Below are 27,500 nucleotides of genomic sequence, written 5' to 3' on the forward strand. Positions count from 1 at the left end.
CCTCTATCTACCTCTATCTACCTCTATCTACCTCTATCTACCTCTGCTACCTCTATCTACCTCTGCTACCTCTATCTACCTCTATCTACCTCTATCTACCTCTATCTACCTCTATCTGCCTCTATCTACCTCTATCTACCTCTATCTACCTCTATCTACCTCTATCTACCTCTATCTACCTCTATATACCTCTATCTACATCTATCTACCTCTATCTACCTCTATCTACCTCTATCTACCTCTATCTACATCTATCTACCTCTATCTACCTCTATCTACCTCTATCTACCTCTATCTGCCTCTATATACCTCTATCTACCTCTATCTACCTCTATCTACCTCTATCTACCTCTATCTACCTCTATCTACATCTATATACATCTATCTAACTCTGCTACCTCTATATACCTCTATCTACCTCTATATACCTCTATCTACATCTATCTACCTCTATCTACCTCTATCTACCTCTATCTACCTCTATCTACCTCTATCTACCTCTATCTACCTCTATCTGCCTCTATATACCTCTATCTACCTCTATCTACCTCTATCTACCTCTATATACCTCTATCTACATCTATCTACCTCTATCTACCTCTATCTACCTCTATCTACCTCTATCTACATCTATCTACCTCTATCTACCTCTATCTACCTCTATCTACATCTATCTACCTCTATCTACCTCTATCTACCTCTATCTACCTCTATCTACCTCTATCTACCTCTATCTACATCTATCTACCTCTATCTACCTCTATCTACCTCTATATACCTCTATCTACATCTATCTACCTCTATCTACCTCTATCTACCTCTATCTACCTCTATCTACATCTATCTACCTCTATCTACCTCTATCTACCTCTATCTACATCTATCTACCTCTATCTACCTCTATCTACCTCTATCTACCTCTATCTACATCTATCTACCTCTATCTACCTCTATCTACCTCTATCTACCTCTATCTACATCTATCTACCTCTGTCTACCTCTATCTACCTCTATCTACCTCTATCTACATCTATCTACCTCTATCTACCTCTATCTACCTCTATCTACCTCTATCTACCTCTATCTACCTCTATCTACATCTATCTACCTCTATCTACCTCTATCTACCTCTATATACCTCTATCTACATCTATCTACCTCTGTCTACATCTATCTACCTCTATATACCTCTATCTACATCTATCTACATCTATCTACCTCTATCTACATCTATCTACCTCTATATACCTCTATCTACATCTATCTACATCTATCTGCCTCTATCTACCTCTAACTACATCTATCTACATCTATCTACATCTATCTACCTCTATCTACATCTATCTACCTCTATCTACCTCTATCTACATCTATCTACATCTATCTACATCTATCTACCTCTATCTACCTCTATCTACCTCTATCTACCTCTATCTACCTATAGCTACATCTAGCTACCTCTAGCTACCTGTCTCTACTGTACTGTAGCTAGCTAGCTACCTGTCTCTACTGTACTGCTGAATGTCAGATGGTGCAGGGGCACGCTAGCTAGCTAGCCACTCACTCTCTGAGCTGTCTGTTTGTGCATTTCACATCAGGACCAAATGAGTCAGCTAAATGACACACCTCCACACTACACACACACACACACACACACACACTCACACTCACACTCACTCACACTCACACTCACACACACTCACATCCTCACACAATCACACACACACACACACACAAATATACTGTACACACGTCATTTCATTCTATCTTTTTTGTTTCAGCGGCTGACGGCCCAGGAGACCGCTTCATTATCGGAGAGTCCCAGGCTGGAGAGCAGGTCAGACACACACACACACACACACACACACACACACACACACACACTCCCACACACACACACACACCCCCCCCCCACACACACACACACACATACATTCAGGGCATACATAACCACACAGACAGCTACAAATAAGAATTTCAAACCCAATATGTGACACATTCTAATGCTTTGGTCCTCATATCGGGATCCGATGTAATGATCAGACTTTTCTTTCGAAACATGTGAATACATTTCTGCGTTGTTGAAAATCAATGACACATCGCTAGTCAACTAACACAGCTTGTTTTGTGAGCCTGCTAACAAGGTAAAGTAGTGTTATAGTTAACTAGGTAGCAGTGATGATTACTCACCCAATCCATTGCGTTGCAGTATTTTGGCTTGACTAGCGAGTTTGTGTTGTGATTCTCAACAACGTTGAAATGTATTTCCGGGTTTCAAAAGAAAAATCAGAACATTTTGATTGGTTGCCGATATGAGGACCAAAACACTCGAACGTGTCACCAATGTCTGTTTCGAATGTGTGTCTTTATGGGTGAAAACCCTTCATAACTGTAAGACATTACAGGTTAGTGATGCTTCACACAACAACACCTTCTATGTACCACACAGGAAGTAGGATGTTACCATCCTGTAGAACTCTCACTTAGACAGGTACTGTATGTTACTTACTGATTGAAGCCCATTGACTGGTTTGAACCCTCTCCTCACACACACACACACACACACACACACACACACACACATACACACACACAGACCCGGGGCTGGCTGGCAGACAGAGGAGGTGGATGTGAAACACTAGAGTGTGTAGCAGAGAGAGAGAGAGACAGAGAGAGAGAGTCAGAGAGAGAGAGAGAGAGACAGAGAGAGACAGAGAGAGAGCGAGAGAGAGAGACAGAGAGAGAGAGAGAGACAGAGAGAGAGAGAGAGAGAGAGAGAGAGAGACAGACAGAGAGAGAGAGAGAAACAGAGAGAGAGAGAGAGAGAGACCGCCCCCATACTGACTCAGCTGCCAGAATTACTGAGCCCACTCAAACACAGGTGGGCCGCACGGGCTATAAACACACCATCACACACACACACACACACACGCACACACACACACACACCTACACAGGCACACACACAGGCACGCACACACACACATACTGACGCTGCCTCATTTATCCACCCCACGAGATGTGCTGTTAAGTGTTCATTAAGTGTGGTGGTTTTCCTGTTCTTAAACCTCAGACACCACCTATAGTTATTCCCATCCACCGCATCCACCCCTCCAGTCCCTCTGTGTCTCCCCAGGAGGAGGAGGATGTTGGGCTATTAGAGGGACAGTTTGGGGGTGTCGTGTGGGTGTGTGTCACACCGATGACGTTCAGAGAGAGGGGCAAAAAGGAGGGATATCGGGCCTATTAAAACGACAGTTCCGGATATGTGTGTGTGTGTGTGTTTGTGAGTGAGTGTGTCTGTGTGTAACCTTGGTTTCTCTCTCCTCTGTCTGTTTGTGTGTGTTTGCGTGCGTGTGTGTGTGTGGCTGTCTGCGTCCCTGTGTGTGTGTGTGTGTGTGTGTGTGTGTGCAGCCCACCCACACCGTGATGCCAGGCCAGGTGATGAGGGTGACCACCGGGGCTCCCATCCCCTGCGGCGCCGACGCCGTGGTGCAGGTGGAGGACACCGAGCTGCTCCGCGAGTCTGAGGACGTGAGTCTGACCTGACCCCCCCCACCCCCTACACACACACACACACACACACACACTCTCTCCCCCCTCCCCACCTGCAGCACTGGGAATAGAGTTTGTAGACATTTTACTCTTTTTGGGGGGGGCATTTAGCAGACGCCTTATTCCAAAGCGACTTACAATCGCTACATTTGACTAAGCAAGTGCATCATCAATCCACCAGTCGTAGCAGGAAGAGTAATCTAGCTCAGGCCAGGGGCCATTGGCAGTCGTCGTGATAGAAGAAGAGAGAAAGATGTATATTTTTGATTTTATTTATAGACACTGGAGAAACAGTACAATGGGGGAAGCAGGTGTCCCAGGAGACACAGTGCTGAGGGGTAGTTGATGTCTCAGGAGGAGCAGTTAAGGTAACCTGAAGAGATGGGTCTTCAGTCTCTGACAGAAGATGGGGAGTGACACACACACACACACACACACACACACACACCCCTCCCCCCCCCACACACACACCCCCAGCACTGGGAATAGAGTTTGTAGAGGCACTGGGGGTTTCCCTCCAAGGGGGACATGCTGCTTAGCTATGAGCTTCTCCAGGGAGGGACAGACACTAGGGCAGAGCTGGAGGATCTACCTGCAAAAAGTAAATCAAAGTAAAGATCTACTTATCTAAGTAGAGCTCTCAGGTCTTCTGACGCTAGTTTGTACAAAAGAAGAGATTTGGTAAGGCTGCATTCTCATTTTATGCACCCAAATTGTGGAATGCACTGACAGTTTACATTAGGAATGCAACCTCAGCAAATATGTTCAAGTCAAGACTAAAAACCCATCTTTTTAATATTGCCTTTAAATGACTAAATCATTAAATTATGATTATATAACGATTGGAGCTGCAATGTTTGCAGGAAAAGCGCTATACAAATAAAAGTTATTATTATTATTATTATTATTATTAAAGATTAAATATCTTAAGTCAAGGTGATATGCTTGTTTTAGGGTTAGGGTTAGGCTGGGTATGGCTGCTCTAGTTTTGAGATAACTTTTACTTTTTAAGAACATCTTGACAAGTGAAATCTTCTGTTGGCGGATCATTTTGCTTATTTTAAGTAATATTTCCCCCATTATTGTTTTTTTCTTGTTTTTGAGAGCTAACTGTTTGCAGTGTGGGACTAGTTAGTGTCTGCACTAGAAGGACTAGTTAGTGTTTGCACTAGAAGGACTAGTTAGTTAGTTAATTAGTTAGTTAGTTAGTTAGTTAGTCAGTCAGTCAGTCAGTCAGCTAGCTAGTTAGTTAGTTAGGTAGGTAGTTAGTTAGTTAGCTAGCTAGTTAGCTAGTTAGTTAGCTAGTTAGTTAGTTAGGTAGTTAGCTAGTTAGTTATGTAGGTAGTTAGTTAGTTAGTTAGCTAACTAGTTAGCTAGTTAGCTAGTTAGTTAGTTAGGTAGTTAGCTAGTTAGTTAGCTAGTTAGTTAGTTAGCTAGCTAGCTAGTTAGTTAGCTAGCTAGTTAGTTAGTTAGTTAGTTAGTTAGTTAGTTAGTAGCAGTAACAGTGATGTTGTTGTGGTTCTCAGGGGACAGAGGAGCTGGAGGTGAGGATCCTCGTACAGGCACGACCAGGACAAGACATCAGGTAGGTGTGTGTGTGTTCCCACAGGGTTGTGAAAAAGGTGATGATGTTGAACGATGCTGAGTCACACAGTCACAGAGGAACTCACAGTGGCCAAAAGACGATGCCATCTTGTCTTCCACACACCCCTCTCTCCCCTCCCTAGTAACCCCCCCCCCTCTCCCCCCCCCCCCCCCCCCCCCCCCCCCCCAGGCCCATCAGTCATGACATCAAGCGGGGGGAGTGTGTGCTGTCCAAGGCCCCCCCCCCCTCTCTCTCTACCCTCCCTACTAAACCCCCCCCCCCGTCTCTGTGCCCCCCCAGGCCCATCGGTCATGACATCAAGCGGGGGGAGTGTGTGCTGTCCAAGGGGACCCACATGGGGCCGTCAGAGATCGGTCTGCTGGCCACCGTGGGCGTCACCGAGGTGGAGGTGCAGAAGTTCCCTGTGGTGGCGGTGATGTCTACAGGCAATGAGGTGACCACACACACACACACACACACATAGAGAGACACACACACACATACACACACACACACACATAGACACACACAGACAGAGACACATACAAGCACGCACACACACACACACACACACTCTTTTGGAACCCTGATGACAGGAATATCTAGGAGGGGTTTCCTCCATCTTGCGCCCACTTTTCCCAGTCAGAAATGAAAGAATAGGAAGACAGGAAGCCATTTTACGTGGACCGTCGGGACACCGACTGTTCCTGACAGGTGCTTCTGTGTCTTGTGTTGTAGCTGCTGAACCCAGAGGACGACCTCCACCCTGGGAAGATCCGGGACAGCAACCGCTCCACCCTGCTGGCCACCATCCAGGAGCACGGCTACCCCACCATCAACCTGGGCATCGTGGGAGACAAGTATGGCCACAGCCCTGTGTTTTCTACCCTCCCTCCCTACCCTCCTCCTCCCCTTCCTTCCTTTTATCCTCCTCTCCCTCCCATTCTATCCTCCTCTCTCCTCTTCCTCCCTTTCTCTCCCCCTCCTCCCTCTCCTCCTCTCTCCTCCCCCTCCTCCTCTCTCCCTCCCCTCCCCCCCCTCCTCCTCTTACTTCTCATTTCCTCTTCCTCCCACTTCTCTTCTCCCTCTCCTCCTCCTTCGCCTCCTCCTCCTCCCCCTCCTCCTCCTCCCCCTCCCCCAACCCCTTCCCCTTCCCCTCCTCTCTCCTTCCCCTTCCCCTCCTCCTCCTCCTCTTCCTCTCCCTTCACTTCTCCCCCTCCCCCTCCTCCTCCCTCAGCCTCCGTGGCTCTGTGGTGTAATGGTTGCCTCTTCCATGGCTCTGTGGTGTAATGGTTGCCTCTTCCATGGCTCTGTGGTGTAATGGTTACCCCTTTTCTGTGTATGTCCCTCAGCCCCGACGACCTCCTGAACGCCCTGAACGAGGGGATCAGCCGCGCAGACGTCATCATCACCTCAGGAGGGGTGTCTATGGGAGAGAAGGTACCTGTATGTCACACGTTGATTCCCACATCATATGGTCACTCATGGCATTTGCGCACATACTGCCCCTTTGTGGAGGAGACTGTGAATTGTTGTTATTAATCTTGCCTGTGGGGATAAGATGTATGTAGGAGGTCAATTCCATCGATCAGTACACAGGCTCAAGGCTTATGTGGCTTGTTGTTATGTAGCCTAGCAGCAAGCAGGGAGACTGTAGTTGTTGTTATATAGTCCAACAGCACAAACACTCCTATCAATGTCTTTTATCCATAAACTACTGTCGTATGAATGTTTTATCTATTTACTTCGTATATTTGCTTTTATCTATTTACTTCTTATATTTGCTTTTATTCATTGTCATTTTTATTTTCTTACTATGCTCCTCTTGCTGTATTTTTAATAATGTATGTAAAGCACTTTGAATTGCCCCTGTTGTATGAAGTGTGCTATACAAATAAACGTGCCTTGCCTTGCCTTGCCAGGCAGTGAGACTATAGCGAGTTTGCGAGATTCATGTTTTCATTGTTTGTGTAAATCTCAGAAGACTCCAGTCTGTACATTTATCTCTTACAGGACTATCTGAAGCAGGTCCTCGACATCGATCTTCATGCCCAGATCCACTTTGGACGAGTCTTCATGAAACCAGGGTTAGTTCATTGTTTTGGTGGATGATGGATGGATGGATGGATGGATGGATATATGGATGGATGTATGGATGGATATATGGATGGATGGATGGATGGATGGATATATGGATGGATGAATGAGATGGATGGATATATGGATGGATGGATGGAAGGATGAGATGAATGGATGGATGGGTATATGGATGAGATGGGTGGATGGGTGGATGGATATATGGATGGATGGATGGATGGGTGGATGGATATATGGATGGATGGATGGATGGATGGATATATGGATGGATGGATGAATGAGATGGATATATGGATGGATGGATGGATGGATTAATGGGATGGATGAGATGGATGGATGAATGGGATGGATATATGGATGGATGGATGGATGAATGAATGAATGAGATGGATGGATGGATGGAATGCCAAGGAAGGAAGGAAGGAAGGAAGAATCAATCAATAAAGTGAGTTCTTTAATGACATGTTTTGTTTTTTCTCTGTGTAGTCTCCCTACAACCTTTGCCACGTTGGACATGGACGGTGCTCGCAAACTCATCTTTGCCCTCCCAGGTAGTGTGTGAAGTTGAGAGAAAGAGATAATCGCACAACCGTTTACAAGAGGCGTTATTAACACATTCTTCTCCCTTCCTCTCTCCCTCCGTCTCTCCTTCCCTCCCTGTCTCCCTCCCTTCCTGTCTCCCTCCCTCCCTCCTGCCCGCCCCCTCGCTCCGTGCCAGGTAACCCTGTGTCAGCTGTTGTGACCTGTAACCTCTTCGTCATCCCCGCCTTGAGGAAGATGCAGGGGATCTTGGACCCTCGGCCCACCATCATCAAAGCTAGGGTGTGTTCAGTCGCTGTCGTAGAAGTAGTCAAAAACCTTCCTTCTTCTAGCAGGACGACTGCCAATGGCTCCAGGCCTGAGCATAGATGACTGTTTCCTGCTATGACTGGTGGATAGATGATTCACTTACTTAGTCAAATGTGACACGTTCTAATGCTTTGGTCATCATGTCGGGATCTGATGTACAGAACATTTTTAAACATTTCTGCGTTGTTGAAAATCAATGACACATCGCGAGTCAATTAACACAGCTTGTTTTGTGAGCGTGCTAACAATGTAAAGTAGTGTTATAGTTAACTAGGTAGCAGTGGGGATTACTCACACACTCCATTTCGTTGCAGTATTTTGGCTTGACTAGCGAGTTTGTGTTGTGATTCTCAACAACGTTGAAACTAGTGTTGTTCCGATACCGATACTAGTATCGGCATGGCCACCGATACGCACAAAAATGCTGGTATCGGTATCGGCGAGTACTTTACAAAAACGTAAGTTTTTTTTTTATTATAATTTTTTTTACTTTTTTTTTTTTTACTTAAGTTTTACAAAAACTTTACGAGTTTTACAAAGGTTTTGAGCAGTGCCAGACTAAGTGTTAGCAATAATTTTACATCGAGGTGAGTATGCGGCTCAAAAAACATGTTTTTTGGTTTTGTTTTTTCAAACGCCGTGGTATCGGATCGGTACTCGGTATCGGCAAGTACTGCACGGTCAGGTATCGGTATCGGTATCGGGATCAAAAAATGGTATCGGAACAACACTAGTTGAAACGTAGTTCCGTGTTTCAAAAGAAACGTTTTTACATTTTGATTGGTTGCCGACATGCGGACCAAATGATCAGACTGTGTCACAAATGTTGTAAGTCACTTTGGAATAAGGCGTAGAGGTGCTAAATGGCAAAAAAAGAAAAAAAGTTGTCTAGTGTGTGAGATCATCATTGTCTGACAGGTTTCTCTGTTGTTGTTGTGGCCACAGTTGTCGTGCGATGTGAAGCTGGACCCTCGCCCTGAGTACCACCGCTGCATCCTGACATGGCACCACCAGGAACCCCTGCCCTGGGCACAGAGCACAGGTACGTGTTAGGGTCAGGGTTAGAGTCAGGGTCACGGTCAGGGTTAGGGTTAGGGTGCAGAGCACAGGTACGTGTTAGGGTCAGGGTTAGAGTCAGGGTCACGGTCAGGGTTAGGGTTAGGGTGCAGAGCACAGGTACGTGTTAGGGTCAGGGTTAGAGTCAGGGTCACGGTCAGGGTTAGGGTTAAGGTGCTCGGTTGGCAGTGGAGAAAGCAAAACAAACCGGGCTCACGCGGTACGGCACGGTACGGTACGGTAGTGGAAAAGCGCCATTAGAAAAGTTAGTCACGTTAGTCCTCCTCTCAGATGAACCATGTCCCTGGTTTTGACTTCAGAACGTTTTCTGTTTTCTGTTCCGTTTTCTTTCGTTTTTATTTGAAATAGCCAACCAAGCTCCATTTCATGCTATTGGGGGTCATCGTGACTGCCAGTAGTCTCTGTGTAGTGTTCTCAGTTTGAGAATATTCTCAAACCCCCTCTACCTCCCTCCCTCCCTCCCTTCCTCCCTCCCCCCCTCCCTCCCTCCCTCTCTCCCTCCCTCCCTCTCTCCCTCCCTCCCTCCCTCCCTCTCTCCCTCCCTCCCTCTCTCCCTCCCTCCCTCCCTCTCTCCCTCCCTCCCTCCTCCAGGGAACCAGGTGAGCAGCAGATTGATGAGCATGCGCAGCGCCAACGGTCTCCTGATGCTACCTCCAAAAACAGAGCAATACGTGGAGCTGCACAAGGGCGAGGTGGTGGACGTCATGGTCATCGGCCGGCTATGATGTCATCAAAGGGGGACAGAGAGACGGCTGCATATAGAGAGGGTTAGAATGGGTGGTTCACGATGCATGTCCACATATCATTGACTATTCTGTAATATGCAACGGCACAGCTAGTTTTTATTGATTTGGATAACGTTGAGGTATAGTCAACATCTTGATCACAACCTAGATACATATGAAAAAAATAATAATTTAAAAAGATTATAATATTTCAAGCAAAGAAAAATATAACTTTTAAAGAAATAAAATCTAATTATAAAAAGAGATTTATTCTGTAATATATTATTATGATTCTTCTTCTTATTATTATCATTATTGTTCTTATTATCATTATTATATTAAGGCAACTTTGTTCCTTTCATTGCAATTGCTTTGTGTGTTCAATGCTAGACCTTATCGATAGCAGTAGCATTTTAATAGAGCTTTAGGTGCCTGCCAGGACAAAAAAAAAAGAAAATTATTATTTTCTCATCTTTAGTGAAAAAAAATCAGTTTCTTGAAAAATTAAGAAAACATTGAGGAAGACTCCAGATTTCCCACGGTGCTCGGCTAAGAGGGAGAGAGGGCATATCTAGGCTACTTCCTCTGTGAGTGCTACTGAGGTGACACTTCTCTTTTTCTCTCATTAGTATGCTTCATAATGGCTTCACAAACAGCTTTGCTTGTCGTTTATCTCGTGAGTCTTGTTTATGTGCGCAGTGCCAAATGCCTGGGCAGGGAAGAGGCGGTGCTGGGGGCACACGCCGGCCTGCCCAGACCCTGAAGCTTCGTTATATTCACCTGACCAGGTCACTCAGCCCCCCCACCCTCCAGGGGTCAGGGGTCGCCTGGGAAAAACAATCTTTTATTTGATCAACTAAAGAAAGAAAAAAAAAAGAAAAAAAGAAAAGAAACAGCTTCTTTAAGTGCTGACAGCCTTTTTAACCAACTTCACAGAAAAATGTACAGAAAAAAAATAAGAAGAACCATATTGTACAGATATATGTGACCAGCACTCCTAAGGAAATTATTAAGCAATGAGGAGACATTGAACAACGCTGTACTATAACATTTTCTGTAATGATATGAAACTGATGAAAGAGACTAAGATAATAAAAATCCTTGATCATTATGTAAAAAAGCTCTTGTTGGGTTTCCTTTTTGAATAAAATATATCCAAAGAAAAAAGTGATTTTCTTCTTTGATGCAAAAAACCGTTGTTATTGGTTGTCCACAAACTTGTCCAGCCATTGCAGCAGGTTTCTTGTCAGAGGTAAGTGAGATAGCCCAGGCATGCTGAGCAGAAGAGGTTATGTACAAGGTTAGATTAGTTAGATAGACCCCGATAGAAGGTAGAGTGGAAAGACAGTCTTTTGACGCTGTATGGGACTGTTTTGTGACTTCATGACCACAGGTGAAATGACCAAACAAACATTCCCTAATAATCATCAGCGAAATTATTCCTAGAACAATTGAAGTGGGGTAGGCTACGTTTAGCCACTTTTGAACTTATCTTTAGTCTACTGACTAAAATAGTGCGCACTTAGCGCTTAGTATCCAGCAGCGCTATTTTGCCTATTACTGGAATAAGCAACTCAGCTGAGCGGCGCTGTAGAGGCGCTGTGGAGGCGCTGTAGAGGCGCTGTAGTGTAGAGGCGCTGTAGAGGCCATACTCGGCGGAGTTGCCTGGGAGATGACTCAAACACCATCATGCGCAGTAAGAGCCATACTAGTCCTGTCCCGGTCAGCACAGTACCGTCATGTGGGACTGGGAGAGGTAACATAACAATAAAGACTTCTTTCTTGCAAATGTTTTGTGCGCTGTTTTGAACGGAAGATTCGGATATTACAGGATTTCTTCTTCTCTAAAAGCATATATCGGTGAGTATACTCGTGTACTATTATCGAGAATCGATCATTGATCAGCAACAGTGTGTCTGCGTTGTCGTCTAATGAATCACATTCACATCAAGTTATCATGTCTTGTTCTTGTCTCGTTTTAAAGAGCGCATGGCAGATTTTAAGTAGCCTTCGCTCTGACTTACGGTAGTCATGAGAGATATTTTGCGCTATAAATGCAGGGGATACTGGGATAGGGGGGAGAGGGGTAGGGGAGACTGGGGTAGGGGAGAGAGGGGTAGGGGAGAGAGGGGTAGTGGAGAGGGGGGTAGGAGAGAGAGGGGTAGGGGAGATGGGGGTAGGGGAGAGGGGAGAGCGGGGTAGGGGAGAGTGGGGTAGGTCTTTCCAAGAGGTTGAGAGACACCCCTTGGTTCTAGGAAACATACACAAAAAGAATCATGTGACGGTGACCAGATATTGAAGAGGTAATTATTTCAGTCGGAAACTGATTTTCACAAAGTCAAATTAATTTATTGATTGAGTATTCATGAGTATTATATCAAAACCAAATTAGATCATTGTAAGACAGTAGTATACATCAGTTGATGTCTCTATAAACTATGAGGTTATAAACTTAGTAAGTGCATCCTTTCAGCTGTGTGTACTAATAATATTAGTACTAGGACTTGTATAGTATTAGGACTTATTGTCAATGGTCACTTTCGGGTAAATTGTGCCATTTAGCCAGGGGCAAATTTAGCCCATGGCTGAACATACCTAATAAAAAATAGTATTACATTTTGTCAGTTTAATACATAATATGCATAGTATGTTTGCAATGTGTCACTCATATGAACTCAGATAGTGTTATTTTATTGACACAGAGCAGACACCATAATGCCCCAAGTATGTAAATGACAAACACAAAACACAAGCAGCTATATTTTAGTAGCGTAAAAACCAGTCTTGGGGCAAAGGCGGGTATTTTCAAAACTGATGGTACTTTCCCCGCTTCTTGTCAACACAGCTAGTTTCAAGGTCATGTAACAAAACATGAGCATAATTAACATGTTTTAGTTACGAGTTGTTCTAGTATACAGATTATAACCAAGGTAACGATATGACAGAACATTTTAGCCAGGCTACTTTTGATCTTTCCCATGACGGTTTGGAAGAAGCCTTGCTATCTGATGTGAGAAAAGGCCCTCAGGCTTACACACTTACCCTGTTCCTATGGTCAATTTACCAAACACCCCTGGGGTAAGTTGTGCCAAGAGACCACTTTTTTGGACAAGCTGTTTTCAACACTGTTATTTAAATTAATTCAGATTATTTACAATAATACACAAAGGCCTTCAATATATGTAGATATCTTTGTTAGAAATAGTACTATATTTCCCTTGATGCGGTGATGCTGAATGTGTGTCTCAACATACCTCACTCCCACCTACTGTATATTATCACTACACTCAATGTGTGCCACAGTGTTACAAGAACATACAAGTAATACAGGATCCACAGTTGAACTGTTGGCATGCACTAGGCTAATAGGTTTTGCTTTAGCCAACAGTGAAACCTCTACCTTACCTATAAGTGGCTCTAAGATAACTATTATTTTTAGACGTGTGTAAGTTGGCCTGATTCAGTACAGGTTTCTGGGACATCAAGACTACGGTAATCTTTCAACCTCTAAGGCCTCACCTTCTTGACTTTGGATGATGTTTTTGTGACACCATTTTTACGTCAGGTGCATAACACAACTTAGCCCACAAGTCTTGTCTGGTGAACGACCCCTATTCCTTATTTATATAGAACAAACAGAAAGACTAATAATAAGGTAACACAATTGAATTTGCAACCAATTTGTCCCTGACATCCCAGAGGCGATTTCTGATGAAGTCATCCTCAATTAATCAGGTGTTTGTGTTACGTAAGACCAGCTGACCACTGCCTCCCACAATGTAGGCTGTGTGTGTGTGTGTGTGTGTGTGTGTGTGTGTGTGTGTGTGTGTGTGTGTGTGTGTGTGTGTGTGTGTGTGTGTGTGTGTGTGTGTGTGTGTGTGTGTGTGTGTGTGTGTGTGTGGGTGGGTGGGTGGGTGGGTGGGTGTGAGTGTGAGTGTGTGCGTGAGAGAGAGAGAGAGAAAAAAAAGAAAGAAAGAAAGAGAGATGGAAGGAAGCTCTATTGTCACTTTGTCATGTCTCTCCAGGACTGTGGCCTTCAGGTTGTCCTCCACACGTCTCTCTCCTCCACTCGTCTCTCTCCTCCACGTGTCTCTCTCTCCTCCACGCGTCTCTCTCTCCTCCACGAGTCTCTCTCTCCTCCACGCGTCTCTCTCTCCTCTCCTCCTCGCTGACACAGAGCTGGAAGGCTGCAGTCGACCATGAGATCCTTGGCTTAATTAAGGAAGAGGAACAGATGGGCCAGTGACTGTAGTAGCTGTGTGTCAGCCAAGCCAAGGCTTCTAAACGGAGCTAAATGCTGAGATACGGGAGGAGGGGGGAGGGGGGTGGGGGCTGAGACGTCGGATTGGTTGGGGAGAGGGGGGGCGCGGGGGACTAGACCTGCCAGACATGATTAGCTTGTGTCCAGGGGAGGGGGGGGAGGTAATGCGTGGTATGTGCCATGTGGCATGGCTCTGATAGGACCCTCTGAGGTGTTTGTCTGTCAAAGACAATGCCAGCTAATTATTCATGTATCCCTAATTATGCATGTATCCCTAATTATGCATGTATCCCTAATTATGTATGAATCCCGGCGTGTCCTTTTGTTATGGCGTGCCTCCAGACCTTTCATGATGTGTCTTGACTTTTTCTTTCTTTCTTTATAAAGTCGTGTTATTTTTGGACAATATTCTTATCCTTCTTGTATCCGGTTTGAGCAGGTTTTGATTAGGGGGACAGTTTGAGGGACCACAGAGAGAGAGAGAGAGAGACTCCCTTTGTTTTGTTTTGCTTTGTATCTTATCTGTTCTGCTAACCAGATGGCTCTTAATCTTACCCAGAGTTCACCTCTGTGAGAAACATGTACCCACGATGACCGAGGACACTGAGCTCTTTGTCATTGTCAATTCTCACACTCTCTGTGTCGTTCTGTTTGGGAACAATAGTCCCAGTTTCCCAGTGTCAAAATAACTTACTTCATATTAATATCCCACACATTGAACCAGAATGGTCCAAGAGAGTGAAAGTTACTAATCCAGATGAATTCAGACAACATCCTTGAAATAGAATGTAATCCACAGCAATGGCAGATCAGTTGAGCACAAGAGGACTGTACATCCTCCTAGCAGAGATTAGGCTTGAGGTCCCCAACACACAAGAGGTAAGTATGTGGGGAGGAGGTGATGGACAGACAGACAGACAGAAGACAGACAGACAGACAGGGTGAGATGAGAACAAAAAGACAGACAGACAGACAGACAGAAGACAGACAGACAGACAGACACAAGGGTGGATGAAAACAGAAGGACAGACAGACAGACACAGGGGTGGATGAAAACAGACAGACAGACAGACAGTCTATCATATTGATAGACACTGCGTGGGTTAAAAATACTTTAAAAAAATACTTTTTTGCTCTAGGCATAGGGTCAGCCATAGTCAGCGCCCCTGGAGCTATTAGGGGGTTAAGTGCCTTGCTCAAGGGCACAACAGCAGTGGTAGGCACCTTAGATATGACACCAGCAACCCTCCAGTCACCAGCTCACATGCAGCTCCCTCCTGAAGCAGGGATCAAACCAGCAACCTTCCGATTGCTAGCCGGCCACTCTAACCTAGGCTATCTGCCTCTCTAACCTCTAGACTACCTGCCTCTCCCCTATTTGATTGTTATTGTTTATGTGAAAATATCTTCTGCAATATTGGATTTCAAGGATTCAAGCATTATTAAGTACTTGTATTAAGTACTTACCTATGGCTTGGATGGCTATAATGACGATGTTGATGATGATGATGATGATGATGAGGATGATGATGATGATGGTGATGATGATGATAGTGGAAGCTCAATTAAAGGAGATTGTGCTCTTAACTCTACCTACGTGTTACCTATGTGTTCCACTCTAAACTCCTATGGGTGCATTTGTAAATACGCTCTGAGACCCGGGGAGCTCTCTGACCGTTCGGAAATGAACTGATTTCAGTTGAAACCTGAGCACTCGTCCAGAGCAGATTTCCAGAGCGTATTTACGAACGCGCCCTATGTGTTACCTATATGTTCCGCTCTTAACTTTACCTATGTGTTTCAGGATACGTCACTACCACTGGCGACGAGGATCGGACCTTTTCGGAGTGCTATGGCCCGCGCAGCGAGGAGTCTCACCCCTCCCCGGTCCCTCATACTGACCTGTTAGACCTCATCACACACCGGTGTGGACCACACACTCCTGCCCGCAGCAGGGATGATCACGTCCCATATGAACGGCTATGTGACGAAGGGCCAGGAGACAGGGCCGCCCGCGGGTGGTCCTGGGGGCCCAGAGAATGCCTCGCCTCACAGGGAGAGGGCTGTGGACTGCCCTGGGGACACCCTGCCACTGTCGCGCTGCAGCACCCAGATGGAGCGGATCCAACAGTACCAGGAGGAGCTGAGGAGGAAGAGGGAGGGAGAGGGGGGGAGAGGAGGGAAACACGACATCGACCCAAAGGGCTCGCTGAGGCTCAAGAAGCTCTCTCAGAACCCCAAGATGCCCCAAGGCATCGACAACCCCACCTTCGAGGAGCAGGAGAGGAAGAAGGACGTGGGGACTGGAGAGACCCGACCGGGAGGGAGGGAGGGAGCTGCTGGTGAGTAGGGGGTGGGGGGGGGGAGGGAGGGAGGGGGGGGGGGGGGGGAAAGGGAGGGGGGGAGAGAGGGAGGGAGAGAGGGAAGGGGGGAGGGAGCTGCTGGTGAGTAGGGGGGGGGGGAAGGAGGGGGGAGGGAAGGGTGGAGGGGGTAGGGAAAAAGGGAGGGGGGGAGAGAGGGAGCGATAGAGAGAGGGAAAGGGGGGAGGGGGGGAGAGAGGAAGGGAAGGAGGGAGAGAGGGAGAGAGGGAGGGAGGGGGGAAGGTAGTGAGGGCGGGTGAGAGGGAGAGAGGGAGGGGACAGAGGGAGGGAGGGAGAGAGGGAGGGAGGGAGGGAGGGAGAGGTGACCCAGCTCTCAGTGGGAAGAAAAGAGAGCTGGAAATGTTCACACAACAACCCTGTGAAACAAAAGAGGTAAAACAATGAGTGGGGAGGGGGTTAGGGTCAGAGGTCATAAGGGGAGGATGGTAGAGGTGAAGAGAATCCACCTCATGCAGTGAGTTGAGTCATCCTCCCTCTTATTCAGAGAATGCCCCCCCCCCCTCACCTCACTGTCACCGTTTTTCCACCGAAACGTTCATGCTTGTAGTTAAGTCAACATATGTGACACGTTCTAATGCTTTGGTCCTCATATCGGGATCCGATGTAATGATCTGACTTTTCTTTCGAAAAATGTGAATACATTTCCTCGTTGTTGAAAATCAATGACACATCACTAGTCAACTAACACAGCTTGTTTTGTCAGCCTGCTAACAGGCTATAGGTCACCGACATGCGAACCAAATGATCAGACTGTGTCACATATCAAGTCTTTTTGCGGGCGGTCAATAGTTTAGTAATAGAATGTGCTTTAATATCATTTAGTGACCTACAGCAGCAGAGACAAATCTGCCCATACTGAAGGTAATAAGATGCTGTATAATATTCATTCCATATGTTTCAGGCAGGCTTTTAGCCTATTATCTGCACTACACTACACACACATACAGACATACACACACACACACACACACACATATATACAGACACACACAAACACACACACACACACATACACACATACACATGTACACACTCTTTGCATCTTATTATCTCTACACCCTCACTTAGGAGATCACTCTCAGATAACATTAATCTCACAGGTAAGCTGCTGTAATCAGTTATTTATGCACAATCCATCTCAGCTAGCAAGCTTGTCTCACTATCTCCTTCAGGACAACCTCCTTGACCCCCACCAATCCGGCTTTAAGGCTGGGCACTCTACTGAGACTGCTCTCCTTGCTGTCACAGAGGCCCTCCACTCTGCTCGAGCTTCCTTCTCCTGGACCTGTCTGCTGCCTTCGACACAGTAAACCACCAGATCCTTCTCTCCGCCCTCTCAGAACTGGGCATGTCTGGGGCGCTTAGGTGGCGTAGCGGGTTAAGCGCTGACCATGTAACCGCAGGGTCCCCGGTTCGATTCCGTCCGGGGACATATCCTGCATGTCATCCCTCCTCTCTCTCTCACCCATCCTTCCTGTCTAAACTTCGCTGTATCTGTCAATAATTTTTTTTTATATGAGTGGGACTTATATAAAAAAGAAAAGAACTGGGCATGTCTGGCTCTGCACTCTCCTGTTTTACATCATACTTGGCTGATTGCTCCTACCAGGTGATCGCTGTCCTCTCCACGAGCCCTCACCACTGGGGTCTCCCTCTATACCAAGTCTCTTGGCTCTGTAATTTCCTCACATGGTTTCTCCTACCACAGCTACACAGACGACACTCAACTCTTCCTCTCTTTCCCCTCCTCTTACTCACAGATGGCAACACGTGTCTCTGCGTGTCTCTGCGTGTCACACTTCTGCTTGGATGTCAGCCCACCACCTCAAGCTCAACCTTAACAAGTCTAAGCTACTCTTCCTCCCTGGGGAAAGCCTGCCCTCTCTAAGACTTCTCCATCACAGTAGAGAATGTCTTCCTCCCAGACAGCCAAGAACCTTGGGGTGATCCTCGAAAACCAAAACCACTTATCCTGTGCAGTGAACATCGCAGCGACAGCACGCACCCTGCAGATTCTTCCTCTACAACATCAGAAGTATACATCCATTCCTCACCAGAGAAGCAGCTCAACTCTACATTTAATGTTTGGACAAGTGGACTTCCTCCTGCACTTGTCCGATGGACAAGTCAAAACAAAAAAACAAATCAATATGTATTAATATCTGCAAACATTAATTCCTCCTTCCGATCTGAATAGTAAAAAAAAATAGCAAGCAAAGCTTCGATGCGATCGTATATTTTAGGTTTGAAGTTTTAAGACCAGCACATCGCAATACGAACTTCAGAATGACACTAATTATAGATTTCTCAATTTGAATATAGGATACTATCCAAAGGCTAGCAAATAAGATTGCTTCCATTGGGGAGGGACTGTAGTTACAAACATTTTTTGTAAATATTCCTAGATATTCATCCCTTTTGTGGCCAATCTTAATCTAAAAGGGTTAGGGTAATCACTGATTACCCCTACGTTTTTTAATAATTACAAAATATTGTTTAATGAATACATTAGAAAATTAAGGATACATCATTATCAAATCAATAGTAGTCAAATGTGTTATTTGCATACACATACACTCACTGGCCACTTCATTAGGCACACCTTGGGGTTGGACCCCCTCTTTTGCCTTCACTGCCTTAATTAATTCTTCGTGGCATAGATTCAACAAGGTGCTGGAAATATTCCTCAGAGATTTTGGTCCATATTGACACTATAATATCACGCAACAGCCCGTCTGGCACCAACAACCATGCCAGGTTCAAAGTCACTTAAATCACCTTTATTTCCCATTCTGATGCTGGTTTGAACTTCAGCAGATCGTCTTGACCATGTCTACATGCCTAAATGCATTGAGTTGCTGCAACATGATTGGCTGATTAGGTATTTGCGTTAACAAGCAGTTGAAAAGGTGTACCTAATGAAGTGGCCGGTGAGAGTATAATATATTATTATTCATATTATTGCTTTTTCAAAATCTTTGGATTTGGACAAGTAACTTGAGCTCTAGGACAAGTAAAAGATACGTTCACTTGTCCGAAGGACAAGTACCTGAAAAAGCTTAATGTCAAGCCCTGTACTGCAACGCACTCCTTGCCGGGTGATGCCAGCCTCAGCCATAAGACTTCTATAGCTCATCCAGAATGCTGCCACCCGTCTGGTGTTCAATCTCCCCAAATTCTCCCATGTTACCCCTCTCCTTCGCACCCTGCACTGGCTCCCGGTAGCAGCTCGCATCAGATTCAAGACCCTGGTGCTCGCCTACTTCCTACATGCAAGCAATGGTCAGCTCCCAAACACCTGCCCGATCACTCCGCTCTTCCACCTCTGCTGGCCGACTGGAACCACCTCCTCTACGGGGATGCAGCAGTCGCACTACATGGTAATGGCTTTTCACCGTCCTGGCGCCCCGCTGGTGGAACGAGCTTCCCACTGCTGTCAGGACTGCAGAGTCACTCCCTATCTTCCACCGTAGACTGAAGACCTCCATCTCTTCAGGCTACACCTTAAATAGGGATGCACCGACACCGATACATGTACTTTACGATGGCCGAACAGCGACACCACATACTGTACAGTGGTCCGTTGTCACACATCCATCGGCTAGCCAAATATTCATGGGTCTTTACATAACCAGGGTCGTGTATTTGACTTGTCAGTCTGCCGTTGCCATGCCAACTGCTGCTCGAACTCTGACATTTATCAGTCTACCAATCGGCACACTGACGTCTACCATTTGCCGGCCGTCATCGATCTTCTATTGGCATAGCAACCATTGGCATTATTGTTGGCATGCCAATAATCGTTCTATTGGCGGCTGCCGTTTGCTTGCGTCATGGCAACAAACCCCTATGATGGATGCCATCCTTTTTTCCCATGAGGGGTCCGATATTGGCTGATGAGCCGTTCTGTTGATAAGAGTTTGCTGGCCAGGATGAATAAAGCCAGATACCAGGTGACCTAAGTATAAGGTCAGCTGTCCAATCGCCCTCCTGGTTCATAACAGATGGGTGGGCTGTGTGAGAGGGACGGGTACCTCAGCTCAGGTGGTATCCCCCCTTTTGGACCCCAACTAACATTTACCTATGTTTCTCTCTGCCTCTATCTCTCTCTCTCTCTTTCTGTCTCCCACTGTTTTTTTTTTTAATCTCTTCCTCGCTTTCTTCCCATCTCCCTCTCTCTTACCTCTCTTTATTCTTCACCATCTTCACTCTCTCTCCCTCTCTCTCTCTCTCTCTCTCTCTCTCTCTCTTTCACACCCTCCATCTCTCCCTCTCTCTCTCTCTCTCTCTCTCGCTTTCACACCCTCCATCTCTCTCTCTTTCTCTCTCTCTCTCTCTCTTTCACACCCTCCATCTCTCTTTCTCTCTCTCCCCCTCTCTGTCTCAGAGCTGGCAGAGCTGCAGGAGGCGTTGGGTCGGGTGCAGGAGTGCCTGAGTGACGTCCAGAGCCAGGAGGACGTGCAGCTGGTGCTGCAGCTGCTGCACAGGGACGACTTCCGCAGCGCCTTCAGCATCCACAGCCTCGTCACCAAGCAGATCATCCACGTCACCCCCACCTCGCCCATCACCTCCCAGGCCCAAGGCCTCTGTCAGGAGGTAGGCTGGGGGACAGGGGAGTGGGTTGGGTGGTTGGGTGGGTGGTTGTTTGGGGGAGTGGGTGATTGTTTGGGTGGGTGGGTGGTTGTTTGGGGAAGTGGGTGGTTGTTTGGATAAAGGGCGATACAGGAGGAGGGGAGGTTTTTTTGGGGGAAGAGGGGACCGAATGATAGGGATGGGAGGTGGAGAGGGAAGGGGGTAGATAGAAGGATGATGATGGGGAAGAAGACTTTTTTTAACAATATGGGCACAGGAAATATAGAGTGTTGATATGACATTTCACAAGAAACATGGCACAGTCGAATACCCCCCACTGCCCCTCTAACTACAGTACTAGCTACAGTACTAGCTACAGTACTAACTACAGTACTAACTACAGTACTAAGTACAGTACTAACTACAGTACTAACTACAGTACTAACTACAGTACTAACTACAGTACTAACTACAGTACTAGCTACAGTACTAACTACAGTACTAACTACAGTACTAGCTACAGTACTAACTACAGTACTAGCTACAGTACTAGCTACAGTACTAACTACAGTACTAGCTACAGTACTAACTACAGTACTAACTACAGTACTAGCTACAGTACTAACTACAGTACTAACTACAGTACTAGCTACAGTACTAACTACAGTACTAGCTACAGTACTAACTACAGTACTAACTACAGTACTAGCTACAGTACTAACTACAGTACTAACTACAGTACTTACTACAGTACTAACTACAGTACTTACTACAGTACTAACTACAGTACTAGCTACAGTAATAACTACAGTACTAACTACAGTAATAACTACAGTACTTACTACAGTACTAACTACAGTACTAACTACAGTACTAACTACAGTAATAACTACAGTACTTACTACAGTACTAGCTACAGTACTAACTACAGTACTTACTACAGTACTAGCTACAGTAATAACTACAGTACTTACTACAGTACTAGCTACAGTAATAACTACAGTAATAACTACAGTACTTACTACAGTACTAACTACAGTACTAACTACAGTACTAGCTACAGTACTAACTACAGTACTAACCACAGTACTAACTACAGTACTAACTACAGTACTAGCTACAGTACTAACTACAGTACTAACTACAGTACTTACTACAGTACTAACTACAGTACTAACTACAGTAATAACTACAGTACTTACTACAGTACTAACTACAGTACTTACTACAGTACTAACTACAGTACTAGCTACAGTACTAACTACAGTACTAGCTACAGTACTAACTACAGTACTAACTACAGTACTAACTACAGTACTAGCTACAGTAATAACTACAGTACTAACTACAGTAATAACTACAGTACTTACTACAGTACTAACTACAGTACTAACTATAGTACTAACTACAGTAATAACTACAGTACTTACTACAGTACTAGCTACAGTACTAACTACAGTACTTACTACAGTACTAGCTACAGTAATAACTACAGTACTTACTACAGTACTAGCTACAGTAATAACTACAGTAATAACTACAGTACTTACTACAGTACTAACTACAGTACTAACTACAGTACTAACTACAGTACTAGCTACAGTACTAGCTACAGTACTAACTACAGTACTAACCACAGTACTAACTACAGTACTAACTACAGTACTAACTACAGTACTAGCTACAGTACTAACTACAGTACTAACTACAGTAATAACTACAGTACTTACTACAGTACTAACTACAGTACTTACTACAGTACTAACTACAGTACTAACTACAGTACTAGCTACAGTACTTACTACAGTACTAACTACAGTAATAACTACAGTACTTACTACAGTACTAACTACAGTACTAACTACAGTACTAATTACAGTACTAACTACAGTACTAACTACAGTACTAACTACAGTACTAGCTACAGTACTAACTACAGTACTAGCTACAGTACTAGCTACAGTACTAACTACAGTACTTACTACAGTACTAACTACAGTACTAGCTACAGTACTTACTACAGTACTAACTACAGTACTAACTACAGTACTTACTACAGTACTAACTACAGTACTAACTACAGTACTAACTACAGTACTAGCTACAGTAATAACTACAGTACTAACTACAGTACTAACTACAGTACTAGCTACAGTACTAACTACAGTACTAACTACAGTAATAACTACAGTACTTACTACAGTACTAACTACAGTACTAACTACAGTACTAGCTACAGTAATAACTACAGTACTAACTACAAAACTAACTACAGTACTAGCTACAGTAATAACTACAGTACTAACTACAGTACTAGCTACAGTACTAACTACAGTACTAACTACAGTACTAACTACAGTAATAACTACAGTACTAGCTACAGTACTAGCTACAGTAATAACTACAGTACTAGCTACAGTACTAACTACAGTACTAGCTACAGTAATAACTACAGTACTAACTACAGTAATAACTACAGTACTAGCTACAGTACTAGCTACAGTACTAACTACAGTACTAGCTACAGTAATAACTACAGTACTAACTACAGTACTAGCTACAGTACTAACTACAGTACTAACTACAGTACTAACTACAGTACTAACAGTGACAAAGGAACAGAAACCCCTCTCAGTTTACACGTCTGAGTCTGTGTGTGGATCAGGGGGAGGCAGAAATCAGAGGAAATCCTCCCGATTTCTGCCTCCCACTAGTGTGAATATGCTCTCTACCTGACTCCCTCGGTGACAAAACACAAGCAGGACTGCTCTCTCTCTCTCTGCAGAAGAACAGCCGTAATTGACTTGTGGCTCCACGGCCCAGCCTGTTAAGCCACAAAACCCCCGTCACGCTCTAATGCGCCTGAGAGACAGAGAGTTGTGCTCTCGCTTTTGCCGCGAATTAAGTTGAGGGCCCAAGCATCTTTGATGGGGATCCTCCCAAAATATGCAGTTCATACAGATTAGTGTCAAGTACTTATAATATGAGAGAGAGTGAATTGAATATACGCTTCTTTTCCGGGTTTAACACACATCCAAGTCCAATGTCGTTACCTTGATCATTTGTGGAACAGTCAACCGGTCGTTGATGAAGATGCTACTTGAAGCGGTCGGGGGGTGCATGCGGAGGACACTAAGCACATTAGTTGCGTTTCTGTTGTTGTGCTGACAGGAGGGAGATGGAGCCCCCCCCAGTACTGTACATACACGCACGAGCACGCACACACACGCGTGCATGCACGCACGCATGCACGCACACACGCACACACACACACACACACACACACACACATACACATACTCACACACACACACACGTGTGTGTCTGCGTACAGTTGGTCTGTGTGTGTACGTCGTTCACCCATAGTGCTTAACGAGGCGTCATAGATTGAGCCGTGGTGGTGTGTGTCTGTACTAAGTGGCTGTGCTGCGGGGCTGCGCTGTGATTGGCCCTCAGGCCAGCTTATCTCCCAGCAGCCCCCGGGGAGGGCGGTGTGAGACTTCTATTGGGACAGAAAAAGAATCTCCAGCAGCTTAGAGCAGTGTGTGTCCAGGAGGGCTGGGGGGGGGGGTGACCTCACCTCGTTACCGAGAGCTTCGAATAGTGGATGAGCTCAACTAGAGCCAGAGAGAGAAAAGAGGGAGAATGAGAGGAGGGGAGGGAGGGAGAAGGAGAGGGAGGGAGAAGGAGAGGGGGGCGGATGGAAAAGAGGGGGGTGGGGAGGGAAGGGAGGGAGCTAGAAATGTCCTTGTGCTGTTTTTAGGCTCCAGGATCCAGCCTCCATGTTCCCACCAGCCAGCCAGAGTAATAAGGCCTGCTAGAGGAGAGAGAACCAGCCAGCCAGAGTAATAAGGCCTGCTAGAGGAGAGAGAACCAGCCAGCCAGAGTAATAAGGCCTGCTAGAGGAGAGAGAACCAGCCAGCCAGAGTAATATTAAGGCCTGCTAGAGGAGAGTGAACCAGCCAGCCAGAGTAATAAGGCCTGCTAGAGGAGAGTGAACCAGCCAGCCAGAGTAATATTAAGGCCTGCTAGAGGAGAGTGAACCAGCCAGCCAGAGTAATAAGGCCTGCTAGAGGAGAGTGAACCCAGAGCTGTTCCCTGTCTGGGACGTGAAACACCCCGCTGTGACTTAGTAGAGGGCAGCCAACCCTCCATAGTTAGCTGTGTGTGTGTGTGTGTGTGCGTGTGTCTGTGTCTGTGTCTGTGTGCATCTGTGTGCGTGCGAGTATGTTTGCCAGCGTGTGTGTAGGTGTGTGTGTGTGTGTGTGTGTGTGTGTGTGTGTGTGTGTGTGTGTGTGTGTGAGCGTGTGTGTGTGTGTGTGTGTGTGTGTGTGTGTGTGTGTGAGCGTGTGTGTGTGTGTGTGTGTGTGTGTGTGTGTGTGAGCGTGCCTGGATGTTCTGTGTAGGGGAATGCGGCTGCCCTTAACATTGTGATTGTTAGTTTTAGTAGCATTGATAGTGGAGGGACTCTCTGCCACGGCCTTCACACCAGGACAACATGTTTCTACTTATGGCTATATATAGATAGCTTGATGTCACATTGAAAAACATTTGAAAAATCTAATCTTGAAATAAATTTAGTCTGACAAAAAAGAAATCTGTCATCAAGAAATACTTGTTTCTAGGTTGGATGTTTCTCATGTTTTGATGAAGAGGTTTGTTATGAGGAAGAGATGAAGGAGAGTATCTCCATATCTCTGTTATTATCTGCTCTTATGTCCCTGCTTAGTGACACTTACACAGATTTACCTTACATTGACCCCCCACCCCCCCTCCATCCTCTCTCCCTGCCTGCCCCCCCTTCACCCCCCCTGCCTGTCCAGGTGCAGAGCATCGTGAGGTCGAGCCAGCAGAAGGAGGGTTTGGAGCTCACAGCCCTGCTTACCACCCCCCACCTCCAGGTAAGATGTCTTCCCTCTCTTGTGGACACGCACACACCTGCCACCCCTAGGTCAGATGCCGCTAGTCAAACACTCTCAAACACACAGCTTAGCTTGATGCCGTTGGCCCGGTTACAATGGAACCCGATGGATTAGCCCCAAAAGTGCAAACTCTAAGCTAAATGAAGCGCACCTCAAACGCTCTCTTAAAATAACCTTTTGAAGGCCGAGCCCTGATTTAAAATGGGGAACTCAAATATCAAATATCAGAGCAAGTCCTGAACGGTTTCTCTGCGACCTTGCTAGGTAGGGCCTTTGTCACTGGAAGACAAGAGTAAAGCAAATCACTGAATCACCTTGAATCACCTTGCCGTAGCTAATAGGTGCATCTACTGTATATACAGTGGTGCCCTCCACAATTATTGGTAAAGATTAGTAAAAAGGGTTATAAAAAATTCACCTTTTGGTGAATTAGCTTAAGATCACGCTGAAAGAAATTAGAATGATGAATGAATGAATGAATGGTCTTTATTGTCATTAATATAGTACAGGTACCGTACAACGAAATTTGTGAGGGGGGGCTCCCCTGGTGCTAGGATTTTTTTTATATACTAAAAACAAGAAGGGAAAAGAGCTGGTTTACATAAATAAAGGCTATACACTATCCACTATACTATACTATACAAATAAAAACACTGTGCTGTACTCTATGCTATGCTATAAATATCCTAACATTTCCTATCTCTATCTCTAGAAACATCCAACCTTTAATTTAAGTAAATTTACTCTGAGAAAATCTGTCTATCAAGAAATAATTATAACTAGGTTGGATGTTTCTCATTAAGCTAATTCACCAAAAGGAGAATTTTTTTATAACTCTCATCTTTACCAGGGGTGCCAATAATTGTGGAGGGCACGGTAGTAGCATAGTTAATAGCCGTATGTGTCTGGTCAGACGGTGTGTGTGCCTCGGGGCGCCATGTCCTCTCTCCCTGCCCCCCCCCACAGGCTGGCTCCATGCCCGTAAGGAGAGAGACCAGTTACAGGGACAGATACCAATATAAATGATATTCTGCGGCTGGCCAATTGTGCCTGGTTGAGTTATACCAGACTTATGAGATATAGTTGTTTCCTTCATATCTACAGTTATTTCCAGTCCCCCCCCTTGATGAAATATCAACAACAGTTCCTTCCTCCAAACTTTCCGTTCGCACCCTGCATCCCTGACAGTGTCTCTGCACACCAGAGGGTTTAGTAAAGCTGGATCCCAGCAAGACACTTTATTACCCTCAGCCTCCGTCCAAACCGTCTGATGTAGTACTGGTAGAGCATGTGACACGTTCTAGTCTTTTGGTCCGCATATCGGCAACCAATCAAAATGTTCAGACTTTTCTTTTGAAACAAGGAACTACGTTTCAACGTTGTTGAGAATCACAACACAAACTCGCTAGTCAAGCAAAAATACTGCAATTGGGTGAGTAATCCCCACTGCTACCTATTTAACTAACACTGCTTTAC

General features: G+C 45.5%; 2 protein-coding genes across 3 annotated transcripts in view; both read left to right on the plus strand.

The window, feature by feature from the left end:
• The window catches only part of gphnb (gephyrin b), a gene marked incomplete at both ends in the record, with an annotated part of 93,553 nt that extends 83,665 nt beyond the window's left edge, over positions 1–9,888 (plus strand). For both annotated transcript variants that reach the window (XM_080550189.1, XM_080550190.1), the window contains 11 exons: positions 1,782–1,837; positions 3,415–3,534; positions 5,082–5,140; positions 5,441–5,594; positions 5,879–6,000; positions 6,493–6,580; positions 7,154–7,227; positions 7,724–7,788; positions 7,956–8,059; positions 9,032–9,128; positions 9,755–9,888. In XM_080550189.1, the coding sequence (XP_080406315.1) occupies positions 1,782–1,837; positions 3,415–3,534; positions 5,082–5,140; positions 5,441–5,594; positions 5,879–6,000; positions 6,493–6,580; positions 7,154–7,227; positions 7,724–7,788; positions 7,956–8,059; positions 9,032–9,128; positions 9,755–9,888 (1,073 nt within the window). The remainder of the gene's footprint in view (positions 1–1,781; positions 1,838–3,414; positions 3,535–5,081; positions 5,141–5,440; positions 5,595–5,878; positions 6,001–6,492; positions 6,581–7,153; positions 7,228–7,723; positions 7,789–7,955; positions 8,060–9,031; positions 9,129–9,754) is intronic.
• A 6,218-nt stretch (positions 9,889–16,106) lies between these two features.
• Positions 16,107–27,500, plus strand: part of pals1b (protein associated with LIN7 1, MAGUK p55 family member b) — a gene marked incomplete at both ends in the record, with an annotated part of 23,909 nt that continues 12,515 nt past the window's right edge. The window contains 3 exons of the mRNA XM_080525266.1: positions 16,107–16,491; positions 20,918–21,126; positions 25,926–26,003. Coding sequence (XP_080381392.1) covers positions 16,107–16,491; positions 20,918–21,126; positions 25,926–26,003 — 672 coding nt within the window. The remainder of the gene's footprint in view (positions 16,492–20,917; positions 21,127–25,925; positions 26,004–27,500) is intronic.

Source organism: Nansenia antarctica, assembly GCF_963989245.1.
Source record: "Nansenia antarctica genome assembly, chromosome: 1".
NCBI classification, from domain to species: Eukaryota; Metazoa; Chordata; class Actinopteri; order Argentiniformes; family Microstomatidae; genus Nansenia; species Nansenia antarctica.